This window comes from Phycodurus eques, chromosome 13 (assembly GCF_024500275.1).
Source record: "Phycodurus eques isolate BA_2022a chromosome 13, UOR_Pequ_1.1, whole genome shotgun sequence".
Lineage (NCBI taxonomy): Eukaryota > Metazoa > Chordata > Actinopteri > Syngnathiformes > Syngnathidae > Phycodurus > Phycodurus eques.
Window position 1 is genome coordinate 25,265,140 of NC_084537.1, and position 15,313 is coordinate 25,280,452.

Consider the following 15,313-nt stretch of genomic DNA (forward strand, 5'->3'; position numbering starts at 1 on the left):
TTTCTGCTCCGACGTGGGGAAGACCAGGAGGCACGGCCATGCCCAAACACTCTCTCACACACACACACACACACACACACACACACACACACACATTGTTCTTTTATTCTGTTTTCCTCTGCGTCCAGATGTCCATTCACATGGATCCAGATGGCCTGGATACCTTCCCAGTAGTGGGAGAGGTGCTTATGACGCATGTGCGCACACAAAGCATCAAGGCTGTTTTTATAAAAATATAATTTTTTTTATCCCTCTCAGATTAACTCAACTCATGAGAGCCCCCCTGCCTCTCATCCTTGTCCCGCCTTCGTCTCCCTCACGCACGACTTGCTTTGCCCCCATTGGTTGCTTCTATTAGGACCACCATAAACTGGATCACCGCTGACTACGGGACAGAGGAGAGTGAAGAAGAAGAGGGGTGGGCGGATGTCGCCACGGTAATAGAATCTGGCGCTGGGATCAAGCTGGGGGGTGAAAGCAGGTTAAAGGGGTTCGGATTCAGACGAGGGAGGGAGGGGCCGACAAAAACAACAACAACCCGGGATTAGGCATCAACCGAGCAATCGGGAGGTCGGTTCAAGTCAAAGCGGCATTAAATATTGCCTAAAAGTATATTTGTGGCTTTCTGGAGCACCGGACATCTGCTCCTGAAAAAGGAGGAGGATGAAATAGGGTTAAAAACAAAACGACAAAAATGCATCTCCTGGTTGGCGATGATACTGCGGTGACGACTGGAGCACCGAGATCGAAACGGAGAGCCGAGCATCGCCGGATTTGAAAGACGAGCATGCGTCAGCACTGAAGCGCCGCAAAGGAGGAGTCCGAGAGACGGCCACCGTGGAGATGAGGCCGTTCTGCTCGCGGTCACAACGGACAAAGGAACCGGAGCCCTTAGGATCCGTAACGTTCGGGGCCACACGTTGCCTCCTCATTCCAGCTCTCCGTCCAAGTAAGTGATTTCCATGTCCGGCCTGACAGCGATGACCACCGGATGAATGAGGAGTGATCGGCTTTGAAGCGTCCAGGAAATTCATATCACCGACGGCAAACTGTGCTGGGAGATTTCCTTCAATGATCCTTCAGCTGGACTGCAGCTTAGACAACGCGACATTTTCCCGAGCTCACCAGAATGCTCCAGCAAATCGGTTACCGCAACGACCGGCACCTGGGCAGTGAGCGCAGCCCGTTATCACTGAACCGTGAACTCTTTGTTGACGCTGACTCAACCAAAATGTGGACACAATAAAGGTGGGAGTATTGCAATTTGGCATATAAATGAACTCCAAGCTATGCAAAAGTCAGTGGATGACAAACAGAAGGCTACAATGGTCTTCCTAACAACACCATAAACCTTGAAGCAAAGCTGACGGCGCCCTCGACTGACGACTTGACTTGAGCTGAACTTGGAAGCAAATATCGTCAAATGTGGAAGCGCTGCCATGGGGGAGACTGCAGAATACCAGAGGCTGCAGGAGACTTCAGAATCTGACTACCACTGCGTAAGCAGTGAGGACGAAGAGGTCGGTACACCCGTCTTTGCGGAGTTGTGCTCCAATCATGCAGATTTTCATTTTAACTGCAGTTATGAGTTCCTTCAAAGGAATGGTCAATGTTTTAAATCAGGGAGGTCCCCATCCCATCACGCGATTGAAAATCGGGGTCGATCACGTGATTTTCAGATGACATTTTAAATAATCCAGAGGTACAAAGATCTTGTCAAATGGAACAGTAATAGCTTCGGTTTATATTAAACAACCAGTCTAATATAAGTGATTGAAAGACACACGCAGACTGTGTTTGTGTGTACACGCATGACACACACGCGCGCGCGCAAAGACTTGGACTCGGCTGCAAATAAAATGTGATCAGGACGTCCGTATTTTAAATATTCGAAGAAATGTCAGTAACGTTAAAAATGGTTAATCATTGATGAGTTTTTATTATTGGTAAGAAGAACATGCAAATGTCTATGGTAACTACAAGATGGAAGAACTATTTGATTAACTATGCCACCACACACTTTTAATGTTTCATATTTTCTGTGAATAGAAAAGAAGAAGACGCACGATGACCAAGCAGCTAGCACCTCTGCCTCGCAATTTTAAGGTTGGAGGTTTGAATCTCAGCTGTGGCCTTCCTGTGTTGACTTTGGCCGGTCTCCCTATGTTTTCTCGGGGTACCTCAGGTTGCTCACACATTCCAAAAACGCGCATGTTAGGTTAATTTGTTGCCTCTGAACCGGTCCAAAGGAGAGTGTGAATGGTTGTTGCGTTTGTTAAAAAACCCGAAAAAAAAACTCACCAGTGCTTTTAAGGGCTCTTGAACTGACAAACAACAACCCTCAAGCTGCCCTCAATTGCTCGCTGATGGAGATGAAGGCTCCCCTTACTTCTGCGGTCACACTGATTGCATTCCACAGGTGGGTACAGAGAAACGAGAGCTCTCATTATTATCGTTATCGTGGATTTTGGGGGTTATGGTGCCTCTGTGGACGGTCATCTGAAGTAGGGAGCATGTGAATCATTTGCGGGTTTATTCAATATGTTGCTGGTTTTATCACACGACTGCAATGCACTGCCTGCAAATAGCACTTATTCACCCCTACATAGGGCATCATTTAATAGATGACACGCAAGCAGTGATTACGGTCAAAATAAAACGAGGTCTCATATGTAATTTATGGTTACACTGAAGTCAGCATTTATTCTCAAGAAAATTTTACATAAAATATAAATATAATGTAAAATGTAAGCCATATATTACTTCCAGACTGGACTGTTAAAAGTTTTGCAAATCTTTTTTGCAAATCTCCACAAAAACATGGCGGGCATTCAGGAATATGCTACGCTAAAAGTTGCATTTCACAAATTAACATTAGATCGTAAATGATCATTAAAAATGACGCACGTGATGATCATTAAACAATATGCACTGTTGTTGGCTAAAGATGTAACAGAGACGGTGTATTAAGAATTTAGTAAGAGATGAGTGACAATGATAGACATAAGGGGTTAAAAAACCTCTAACTGCACAATAGTAAACTCAAACAGCAACAACCTAAGATAATTGCCCCTTAACTGCATTTTGATTAAGTACGCCAGTGCATAAGATTTCTTTAGAAATCCAACTAAGTGCAGGTGTCCTTTGTATTGTAAAGAAACACTTAATTCCTCCATGAGCAGTGCTTCCTCTCATCTCTACCTCATCGTCGAAGACGGGAGAGCAGAGGGCAAATATGAAAGCGGGAGTCCATGGAAGGAAATTCGGATGGAATTTGAAATGCAGACATTGTCTGTTGAGTTTACTACCTGTGAGCTCGAGGAGAGAGATGCCTCATCCTCCAGAGGCTTTGTTGTGGTATAAATACAGTAAAACTGGGTCCAAAACAAAGATTCTTGTGGTCTTCAGGATCTTTGCGTTTTGAAAGATCGTGCTTCTTAGGGACACGTGACGTGAAAGTGTTTGTTCCCCCCCCCCCCTGTTTGTAACGCACCTTACAGAAAAACACATTGTTCTCCTCGTTGTGTCAAAGCCAAAGGAATTTGGCTTTGACACAAATCGAGGAATTTCTCGATTAAATGGTTGTTTCTACATGTTATCCTGCTTTGTTTTTTCTGACACGGGCGGGTCCAAATTCTAAATTGTTTGCCATTTTGCACGGCTCGGGGGGCGGGAGATTGGTTTTGGTGCAGAAACTGACGCAATATCCACGTCTTCTTTCTCTCTAGGTTGTCAACATTGGTGTTAAATTCCTAACCCTCGCTACCATGCAGCCACCGGAGGTTTATAAACAATGCGTAACATCGGATTGACAAGCGATGTGCTGATTATACTGTAACCAATCATATGCGTCACTAGCCGCGTGGAGAATTCTGGGATTATTCGATTTTGCATACGGACATTGCTGCTTTGAAGCCACGGCTTTTGACGCGGGTTCCCCCGTGGTGATTTTCCTCAGTCAAAATTGCCCCTTCGCCAGCGTGGCGAATGTGGGAACTTTTCACCTGTTCACACCCCGCTTCAACTCGCCATTGGCGTGGTGACGAATGGGGAGCGTGCACGCTGATAATCATCGTCATCATTATGTCTTGCATGTGGAGCCTCAAAACACGATACAGGGTCGCAGTTTTTTTGTTGCAACGCATTGGTCATTGTGCGGCGCTCAATTGATTGGGGTGCGGCAAAGAAGGAATTATTTTTGTTTCCCCCATTTACTTTAACAGACTTTAATGTAGTATAAGTAGTACTACTTTATGTGCATTTTGCCAGTAGAAAAACAAAACAAACAAACAAAAAACAGGGATGGCGGTGAGCAACCCAAATTCCAAGTGACAGGAGGTTATTCAAATGTAGTACATGGCTTTTACATTTCCTTAATGGCCAAATGGTAAATCAGCATTTTTCAGTCATGAGGTCAACACTAATAACATGCTGGTGCTAGTTGCTTAATTATATGGCTTCATTTAAGATATCAAACTAAGCGTACGGCTGTAGTAGAGCTCAAGTCAGAAGAAAATAAGAGCACAAGCTCCTCGCCCCGGTCACATTAGATTTGGTGCCACCGAGTGCCATCAGTTTGCAGCAGCACGTTGACATACTGACCGTTACGCTAATCCTATTGATCCAATCTCCTTGGTGATGAGGCAGCCGGCACCGTTGTGATGCATTCCTTGTTCCGATTTGTAAGGTGGGTCTTGTGGATGTAAATTAGATTCATGAGCCATACACACTGTACATAGTTTTTTTTTTTTCTTTTCCTCACAGCACTACAACTACAGTACATATCACTTTGTGTTTGCCGTGTGTGGGTTGTTGTGTTGCCTTGGCATTTTCTAACATACAGCGTAGATAACACTACATCTGAAAATGTGTTGTTCCTTAGCCTTTTTTAATGCAAATATTACAACAACATAACCTACAGTGTTTTTGTCAGGCTGTTGGCAACATTGAGGATGTCATCTCTTTCTCTGCCAGGCGAGTTGATGCTCATTAGTGTCATCATTGTTGAGTGAACTATATTTTAATGGCAACTGAAAAGTACCATCAACCTAGATTCAAAATAGCAGTTTTGGGGTAGAAATCCTGCATCTGACATTATGCAGATTTATGTCGGAACACTTCTACAGTATTCGTATACTCACTGTTTATCACGCTGCGCTATTTGCATTCTGTTGTTGATTACTACTGGCCACTCATGTGTTTGAGAACTCACTGCACCATTTGCACAATCGTCACTGTACCAGATCGTTGCACTACTAGTCACTTTTAATTGCTCTAAATTGCTTGAGGACTGCATTATTTGCACAATTGCCATGATATTAGTATCACCACACTCGTAAAGTGAAGCTGACAAACCGATGTAAAATCCCGTGAGGCACTGAGAAACGTAATGACCGGAGATAATACGCTGTGAAATTTGAAAGCCATACCTGAAGATGTCTTTTGAAAAGCAGATTGAATGAAGCTTTGCTGCTGTTCAAAAGCAGCTGGTAAGGGTTTGTTTTTAGTTGGCCAAGTTGGAGAGAGAGAGAGAGAGAGAGAGAGAACATTTTTGGAGGATTAGTGCCAGGAAATAAAAGGCAGCACCAAATAAAGAAGCAAATGCCATGGGTCAGTTAGACCCTGGGGACAGAGGGGAACTTGGGACTAGAGTGAAAAAGTGGCCAGAGGTGGGTAGAACAGCCAAAAACTGAGTGTAAGAGTAGTTTACTTTAGAATAATATGACTCAAGTAAATGTAAAAAGTAGTTCTTCAAACAATAACTTGAGTAAGTACTTAGTGAAAAAAACTACTCAAGTACTGAGTTACTGGTGACTAGTAATGATTGTGTGTTAGTGCCCATGGCAAGGGTAACTTGCACATCTGTGAACGCATCATTCATGCTGAAAGGTACATACAAGTTTTGGAGCAACATATGCTGCCATCCAAGCAAGGTCTTTTTTTCAGGGACGTACCTGCTTACTTAAGACACTGCCGAGCCACATTCTGCACAGTGTGGGTTGGGAGTAAAAGAGTGTGAGTACTAGACTGGCCTGCCAGCAGTCCAGACCTGTCTCCCATTGAAAATGTCTTCAGGCGCATTATGAAGCGCAAAATACAACAACGGAGACCCCAGACTGTTGAGCAACTCAAGTTGTACATCAAGTAAGAACGGGAAAGAATTCCACCTAAAAAGCTTCAACAATTAGTATTTGCACTTCCCAAATGGTTATTGAGTGTTGTTAAAAGGAAAGGTGATGTAACACAGTGGCTTACCACTTTTGAACATTAAATATCTTGTCTTTAGTATATTCACTTGAATATAGGTTTAAAATGCTTTTCCATTGGAATTGGGGTTTGTATATGATGTCCAATGCAATACATTGAAGTCTCTTCTGTTCATGTGTAATAATAATTATAGTTCTCACTCCCCCCAAAATACCATAAGTAAAATCCAGTGCATGTTTGAACACAATGGAATCTGCACCATGTTTAATTTTCAGGAAAGTTCGAGGAAGAGGAGAGTGGAAGAAAGTGGCTTGGTGGTGTGTGCACGTTTGCGTGTGTTTTTTGGAGGGGTCGGGGGGTTTGAATGCATCACAGGAAACAAGCTCTCCATCCTGCCGTTGAATGTGACCCTTTGGCCCTGGATCAAATGCTCATCTGGGGCTGAATACCATGAAGCCTCTGTCTTGTGCACCGTGCACCGCTTTGCACTAAACTGGCTGACAGTCTGCAGAGGAGGAGGGTGGGCGGAACAACTGTGTGACGAGTTCTGAGAAAAGTTTTTGAAGCAAGAGATGGCTCAAGGCGGCATTACACAAGAAGCTCGTATAAGGAGACAGCACGCCGTGGCCCCATAAAAAGGGCAGAATTGTACAAACACCTCTGTGATGCAGTTCTACAGCAATGCAAATTACAACCACAGTAAATATTCAAAATACTGTTAAAGTTGTTAAAAAATTTGGATTTTCTTTTGGGCTGCAACTCACAATTATTTTACGAATCGATTATTCTGTCAGTGATTTTTCTTTGTGAAATACATTTTAAAATTTCTGTCCCTTTATTTATTTTAAAAAGAGGAGACTATTTCAAATTATGCACAAACATAAATTCCTCCAGTAACTACTGGTTTGGTCCGCTACATGCTTCAGAAAATTGGCAAACATGTCGATCATTGTTTTTCAAAGTAAAAGCAGGTGTTTGCCAAGGTCTTATTTTGAAGAAATACAAAGATAATTTGTCTGCTTTCATGGCAGACTACAGAAATCGGATAATGTTTCCTGTTGAGAGGCTGAAATTCGGAGAATTTACACCTTTTCAAGTTAAATAATAATAATAATCGCAAATCATAGTTGTCAATTAATTTGCTAATTGATTAGTTGTTGATTAATCGATTAATTGTTGCACCGGTAATCATTAAGTTTATTTGTGTTGCCCTTCATCACAAAAGTGCCACAAAGGGCTTCACGGGCACAGACGACATCCCATAATCTAAACCCCCCCAAGCAGGCAGGTAAAGCAGGTAAAACCTCATTTGGGGGAATAAGAAAGTTTGAGAAAGGACTGCAGATTGGGGAGAGCCCACTTCCAGGATGATCAGGCTGCAATGGATGACATTTATCACATAGTCAGTCTGGTGCTGTACAACGTTCATTAAGATGGCATAAGAGTCCATTTAAAGAAAAAAGGTGCCACAGGCTAGACTCCTTCGGTGATCCTGCCTCAGGACCTGGCCCGGTCGGTCAGAGCACAATCCTCCATGGCAACGACTCCGGGGGAAGTGGTCCACCTCAAATCTCGTCCCAGTTGGTCGATGCAGAACCCAAACAGGAACGGCCTCATGTTCGGTCAACGTCACCGAGCCCTCTGTCCGAGCAGGAGACAAGGGGGGAGCAGATACGACAAGCGGTAGTAAAGGTTCCGGTACAGCAATATATTAGTGTACTATGTGTGTCAAAATCGATGTCCCAGACCGGCAAGACAAGTGTCCAAAAGCACCATAAAGTCAACGTGCTCCATGTTCTATTTTAAGATAAGGAGGTAGGAGAACGGGAGTTGTGGTGGTATGTTGATGGAATATGTCTGGAGCTACATGAGAAGGGCCAAATAAGAGCAGACCTATTGCATCACAGGAAAGAGGGCGTGTTCTCTCTGAAGCCATCCAGTCGCTCATCTCCGTTGCACTGTTAAAAAATGAAACCACAGACTCTGGACTGACTGCACATCTCCACTTTGTGCTGTCTGGCTTCCTTGAGGGCGGTTGAACAAGGGAGAAGTATGGCCTATTTTTAGCCCCACGCTGCATGGAAGAATGAAAAGGCAAACAGACAGAAGCTCCGCATGCAGTCAGACGGCGAGTGAGAGAGAGTCTGAGAGAGAGAGAGAGAGAGAGAGAGGAGTGATTCATTTGTGAGGTTCTGCAACATTTGGATCACTGGCTCCTGACTGTGTGCGGAGAACACGTGGCAGGACTGTTTGTTTTTGTTTTGATCTGTTTAGCTTTACTTTTTTTGGACACGGAGGTGCCTCTCTGCCTGTGTGAGTGAGTCAAAGCTAAAGAACGGACTTTCAGACGGATTGGCATGCTATGGAATGTTGTAGATTTGTGCACAGGTTCGTAAGACGCCGTTTGCCCCCTTCCTGGCTTCATAGCTCCAGATCTGGATCCAGGGAGTTGGTCTACCCATTCCTTCAGACACTGGGATGCTCAGAATGGGAGCAGAGTGGTTCGGCTATCAAGCCGATATCACAGAGCACGTTTCTGGGCTCCTCCACTCATAAGGACTGAGGAATTCAGGATGCGACGCTTTGAGAAGCTGAGAAAGGCATTGCCCTTTCTGGCACACTTTCACGTATATCGAGTAAGTTTGTTTGGCTTCGGTAGTGCGAAAGGATTGTGTGTATGTGGTTGCAGCTGGACCATGGCTGTCCTCTGGGAGAGTTGTTATTGCAGCAGGATGTCAGAGCAGAATTGAGCTGATACAGCTCAAGAGTTAGGCCTTTGATACCTCTGTGTTTGCGTGCGTCTGTGTGCGTTTCCCCACCACCATGAGGAATGAGAGACGCTATATTTGTTGCCGTCATGTGCTGTGCTTCTAGAAGTCTCCATCCTTAGGAAGTTATCAAAATTTGTTTTCGAGCTGTGCATCTATAAATATATTTGGGGCCAATGGGCTGAGAAGCAGGTACATGTACTGATGGTGTCGTGGTGCAGACTTCTGACTTCGGTGCAGGCCGTGTAGGTTTGGTGAATGGTTGTCTGTCTCTGAACGTGACCTGCGACTGACTGGCGACCACTCCAGGGTGTAGTCCACCTTCTGCCCGAAGTCAGCTCGGATACGCTTCAGCTCCTTGCGACCCTGAACAGGATTAGCGGTATGGATAATGGATTGATGGCCGGATGGCATGTGAACAAATTCATTAAGTTGACCAAAACAGAAACAAATTGATTTATGGTTTATGGTTGGGATCACCTTAATAACCAATTTTATTAATCGATTAATGAAAAATAAACCATACTTTGAGGCAATTTTGGCACAATGGCGTGCACTACTTTGCTGCAACCAGCAGAGGCGCTATTGATTTTGTCTCCAACATTTTGAGAGACGAGGAGTCCACGATCGGAAGCTGAGCGACAGTGGATCCGTTCAATCTGCGGTGTACGCATTTGCGCGCTGACTGTCGGTGTTCAACGTGTTATGCGTGTGAATTTATTTCGGTGAAAAAGTCTTTTGGGAAAGGCAGTCAAAATGTTGGCGCATTGCTAAAATGATACCAAGTAAATAGTTAGCCTGACTCCTTACAGCTCAGATGTGACACTGCTTTGCAAAGAGGCCAGAGAGGAAACAGAGTTGCAACTTCTTTACTCTGTGGTCAACAACACATACGTGTTGCCCACGAAGGACGGCAAGGACGCTCGTGCGAAATGCTTTTCAGTGGAATGTATTATGCATGTGTATACATTATCAGCAGCTTGAAAATCCTTTTTCACCCCTGGAAATTTATACAATATACAGTATTTAGCTGATAGCTAACATATATCAATATTCATTCTAACATTCTTCCCCAAATTATAACCTATTCTGATTCTGCTAAAAATGAAATGGACAAGTCCCTGGAAATAATACATACCCTGTGGGGTTGTCACTTGTAAGTAGGGACGGGCGAGTACCCACACAAGCCTTATTTCAAGGTATCAGGTACTCGTGAAGGCTGCCAATCCACCGATACTTAAGGGAAACAAATCTGACCTCTGGCAAGTCCTCCACGCAAGCAGATGGCGCTAGAAGGAAAGAGGTCTTTTTTCACATTTATCTGTCATTATGTTCATTGAAATGTCATGTATATCAGTACTAGCGGTATCTGTACTCGTTATCTGTGAGTATCCAAGAGTGAATACTCATTCTGGTATCGGCCTGGAGAAAAAGAAAAAAAAAAGTGGTATCGAATGCCCCTACTTGTAAGTACAGTATTTGCACATCATAACTTCTGGGCCGGTTGTACTCTATGGGACTGCAAGTCTATCACAGGTTTTTATTTCCTTTTTTTTGCCAGGTACTTACTGTATGTGATCCAGCAGAACACCATTATATCTGTATGTAAAAATATTATTGGGATATTTTCTTTATAATGTACTCTCGTTGTAGTGAGAACAAAATTATTACCGCTACGGCCTTTTGATCTATTTAGACATTTATGCATATTGACCGGATATCTGTGACGGTATGCTTATTTGAGAGTATGATACTATGAGGAAAATCTACCCATCCGTACATTCCTGCAAATGTTTATTCATCGCGGCCAAGGGCAACTTTTGGGCAGCGATGCCTGTTTTGTTTACTTTTGTACTGTGGACTGCACACTGAGGTCACCATTGCACATCTTGCACTACTAGCGCTGTTGCCCACGTAATTGTCACTGAAGTTTCTTATTCATTTTGTATGTCATCATTATGTTTTGTCTACTGTGAAACTCTTATTTTTCTGGAAAATGTATTTTTTTTTAAACCTACATTTGGTTGTAATTTTACTTACAGAAATTACTCAAGCACATCTACCAGTATTTGTTTGAATGTTGGTTCCAATTTTGTTGTTGTTGTGAATTAGATTTTAAACGTTGTCCTGTTAACAAAGTAGAAAAACTAAATAACGAGCAGTTTCCTGTGTTTGTTTTCTTGTAGAAACTGGGCAATAATATGCAGAGTGAGGAAGGCACAGAATGGCTGCAGGAGCTGCTGGTCGAAGTGCAGTTGCAGCAGTACTTCCTGCGAATCAGAGATGACCTCAATGTCACACGGCTCTCCCATTTTGACTACGTCAAGAATGAAGACCTGGAGAAGATTGGCATGGGTCGACCTGGTGAGAAACTGGCTACCCTCAGAGGGTTTTGTGCATGTATTGTCCTTTAACTGAGAGTAAGTCTTAAATCTGGGGTCGTATTTAAGGGTTGTTCAAGCAATCTGTAGGAGTTTTTTTTTTTGTATTTGTTCAACTCGAACTGTAGTGTTTAGTAATGGTCTCATTTGTGTTTCACTGTTGCCTTTCAGAATTGGTCTGATATATTTTATTCTCTTGATTTAAAAAAAAAAAAAAAAAAAGGGCAGCGACGACTGTTGGAGGCTGTAAAGAGGAGGAAAGCGATGTGCAAGCGCAAGTCCTGGATGTGCAAGGTGGACACCCGCACACCTCACCTTTATTGCTTGTGGTTGTTTAACAAATACATGAGAAGAGGACCTTAAAAAATTGTTTTTGCAATATTGAGGGGGAAGAAAAGTCACCATTAGATTATTTTCCCAAATCTTTCAGCCCTACTGCTTTCTCTATGGTCAACGCCACCTGCCTGTCACACCTCTACTGCAAACTTCCATCTTGCTGCTGTTCGCTGTTAAGTTGGCTGCCTACTTCTCCGTTAACATGGTACCTTAGAAGGAGCAGGGCATTTGGGAAGCATCTTTAGGCTGTTAGAGAGAGAGCAAAACAAATAATAAAAACGTGCAGCTGGGCGCCAATAGGTGAGTTTTTCAGCTATTTCTCTAGAAAAATGTGCGACTCCAAAAATGTGGCGGATGGGGGGGTTTATTGTACTGTGTACACCAACACAGAGCCACCATGACTTTGTGTCATGTGCATGTGATTGCCTGCATGACTTAGTGTGTGATTATACACTGAACACAGACATTATTAAAACAGCTGCCCATTTTCTTCCTTGGTACTTTTCAAGTTCTGCTCGGTCATCGCCATAATATTTTCAGTGTTGAGCCTCCTATTAGAAATTACACCGTGTCACCGTGGTGTTTTTAAAAAGGTTACAGCATTACGTCATGTCTGGTACGGTGTGAAAGTGACACCGTACACCGCCTGCTACTGTTTATATTTGGTCAGTCAAACATGTTAGGCACCAGTGTTCATTGGCACGTCTTTATTTCTAATTATCCAATTTCTGTGTCCTGAAGTTTGGTGGCCATCTCATTATCCTGTAAAATATGTGTTTGGAATGGGGAATATGTTATTTCTGAGAGAGACATCTGTTTGTAATGTATCTGACTTTTTTCTTTTTTTTTTTTTTTAAACCCAACTGCTATGGTACAGCAATGGTAGCTTTCATGAATTCCTCTTGGGACCTCTAAACAGAGAGCCTCTGCTCAGCATGCGCATTGTACAAGAGCAAGTTTAGGGGAACTAAAAACTCTCACGCATGCTCATTTTCATCTTACTTAATGTAATAGCGCTTGGCCTGATGAAGCACTTCCTGGCAGCTAAGTAATTTCCTGGCGAGTCCTTCATGATCGGTGCCCGTCTGTGCATAAGCAGCAGCATTTGCGTAGTTACTCACTCACTGCAGATTTGGTCAAAAACGTAGCTAAACAAAAGATCAGTTGTGTATTCATTATTCACCTCGTGTGCTTGTATGAAGTCCACTTTTGTTTTGATTTTTATGTACACACATGAAATTGTCGGTAGTGGTACCCTACTGTTTAAGAAAGAAAAAGCCCCAAATGATCACTCAAAAAAGTTGAAACTGACCAACGTCATATAAATAGACATTCGCTGAAAATTAGCAAATGAAAATCAGACATTGCTTAATTTCTGTTGTCCAACAGAATTATTAAACCAAACTGAGAGTACCTTGAAATGAATATCCATCCGTCCGTTTTCTGAACCGTTTCTCCTCACGCGGGTTGCGGGTGTGCTAGCGCCGATCTCAGCTGACTTTGAGCGGGAGACGGGCTACACCCTGAACTGGTCGCCAGGGCACGAACAACCTTTCGCACTCGCGTTCACACCTGCGGACAATTTAGTCTTCAATGAGCTTTACCATGAACGTTTTTGAAATGTGGGAGGAAACCAGAGTACCCAAAGAAAACCCACTCAGTCACAGGGGGAACATGCAAACTCCACACAGGCGAGGGTGAATTTGAACCCGCAAGCTCACAACTGCGAGGCAGATGTGCTCACCAGTCAGCAAGCGCGCCGCCCTGAAATTGTTTTCTCGCAAACCTTTTGAGGCAATCAAATGATTTCGGTTTAAAGTCCCTGCAGTTGCTTTGTCACGGCCCCCTTCGCCATTCACCCGAATCGGAGGAATTTGCCGAATTTGCCGAATGCAGAAGTAGGTTGTGCATATACCACATTGATTATCGTGCACTTTTTCCTTATGCTTGTTTCTTTGTTTTTAGATTTCCAGATTGACATAGTTCTTCTCTCCGTTTATTTCGCTCTAGGTGTTTAGCGGTAAGCGTCCAGACGGGCTAGACTTTCCCACGCAGGGCCAGCCCGCTTCCTCCTTCCGTAAAGTGTCTCCCACACGTCCCCTGGGCTTGCCGGACGGGGTCCTGGCCTCGCAGCCCGCTGGAGAGGCTCCTCTCGATGACCAACAGCAGGCCCTGACTTGCCTCATCACAGAGAAGGACCTGACTCTCTTCGAGAAGCTCGGGGATGGATCTTTTGGCGTTGTGAAGAGAGGAGAGTGGCTGACTCCCGCAGGAAAGATGGTGAGGAGACTTTTGGTTTCTGCGTTGCAGTATGCATGCACCACCATGTTTGTTTGGGGCAGCTGTACTGGTGTCCATCGTCGTCCTACTTTCCAGATTAATGTAGCTGTAAAGTGCTTGAAGACGGATGTGCTCAGCCAGCCTGACTCTCTGGAGGATTTCATCTCTGAGGTCAACGCCATGCACTCGCTGGATCACCAGAACCTCATTCGCCTCTACGGTGTGGTGCTCACACACCCAATGAAGATGGTAGTGCGCACACAGAATGGCACCCACAGAGGGAGGACTATGCAATCGTGTGCAGTAATCCCTCGCTATATTGCGGTTCACTTATTGCAGATTCCGTGCATCGCAGATCTTATTTATAGGTCAGTGTAGTCCAGTTACTCACCTGCACATCTCCGATACCGTTGGCTTTATCGGCTATATGATTTGAATGTGGCGGCATTGACTCCCCATAAGGTCAACCGGGGTCCTATTCTTAGCAGAAAAAGAAACCCTACTGAGTAATCTCAAGTCGTACATTTGGTAAGTCACCGAATTGCTTAAGGATACAAAGAACATGACCGCAAAGCTGCAGTCAAGAGTTTTCTGAAATCATTTCACAAATACCAACCTTAGCCTGACAAATCGCGAATGCACACACTCATAACAACAGGAACAAATGAGAGTAAAGAGCACCGTTTAGCTTGATTTTCTACTACAGTGCTTTAAAAACATCACTGCAATGAATTCTGGGTTCCAATCATGCTTTTCGCTGACGACACTGCCGACACCGCCGCTGTGAGGAATGCAGGAGACGGGCCTGTTCACACCACGTCCGCCTGGGCTGTTGTTCATGTCACTCAAGCAGAGAACACCTGCCTTAATTAGCCATGTGCTTGTGTAGAGGTTGCGGACGGTAGGGGTGTCGCTATCCGATCTTGAGATCGGAAATCGGTCCGAAAAAAAGAGAATCGGATCGGAGTGGCTATAAACTCTCCGATTTCCGCACTCTTCTGGAAACGGTCCATTCCATGCTTCGCTCCAGCAGCGCCTGGACGGCATGCAGAGCCCACGTGAACACAACACAACAACAGGGTGCTAAGGCGCTAACATAGCAAGGAGGAAGAGTGACTGTTGCTTGCTTAAAAGTTGTTTATTGACACTCCAGTTAAAGTTTATGATGAAACTAAACTCGCGTGACAAAGGAATTACACCTATTTCATGTTCAAATACTTCAGACTTTTTCTTTCTTCCTTTTTGTTCACACAAATTGCTAGCTTAACGCGAACATGCGGTGAATGAAAAACCCCATTGACGAGCTAACAAAAAATAGCATTGAACCCGAAGAATAATGAA

General features: G+C 44.0%; 1 protein-coding gene across 16 annotated transcripts in view; it reads left to right on the forward strand.

The window, feature by feature from the left end:
* Nucleotides 1-15,313, forward strand: part of LOC133411941 (activated CDC42 kinase 1-like) — a 41,244-nt gene that overhangs the window by 11,416 nt on the left and 14,515 nt on the right. For 8 of the 16 annotated variants that reach the window (XM_061694792.1, XM_061694791.1, XM_061694794.1 and 5 more), the window contains 6 exons: nucleotides 259-1,520; nucleotides 2,050-2,106; nucleotides 11,162-11,339; nucleotides 11,580-11,650; nucleotides 13,703-13,972; nucleotides 14,069-14,221. In XM_061694792.1, the coding sequence (XP_061550776.1) occupies nucleotides 1,440-1,520; nucleotides 2,050-2,106; nucleotides 11,162-11,339; nucleotides 11,580-11,650; nucleotides 13,703-13,972; nucleotides 14,069-14,221 (810 nt within the window). In that variant the 5' untranslated portion in view covers nucleotides 259-1,439. Of the gene's footprint in view, nucleotides 1-258; nucleotides 1,521-2,049; nucleotides 2,107-7,266; nucleotides 8,844-11,161; nucleotides 11,340-11,579; nucleotides 11,651-13,702; nucleotides 13,973-14,068; nucleotides 14,222-15,313 lie in introns of those variants that run through there. The other 8 variants (XM_061694801.1, XM_061694803.1, XM_061694802.1 and 5 more) reach the window with 6 other exon arrangements.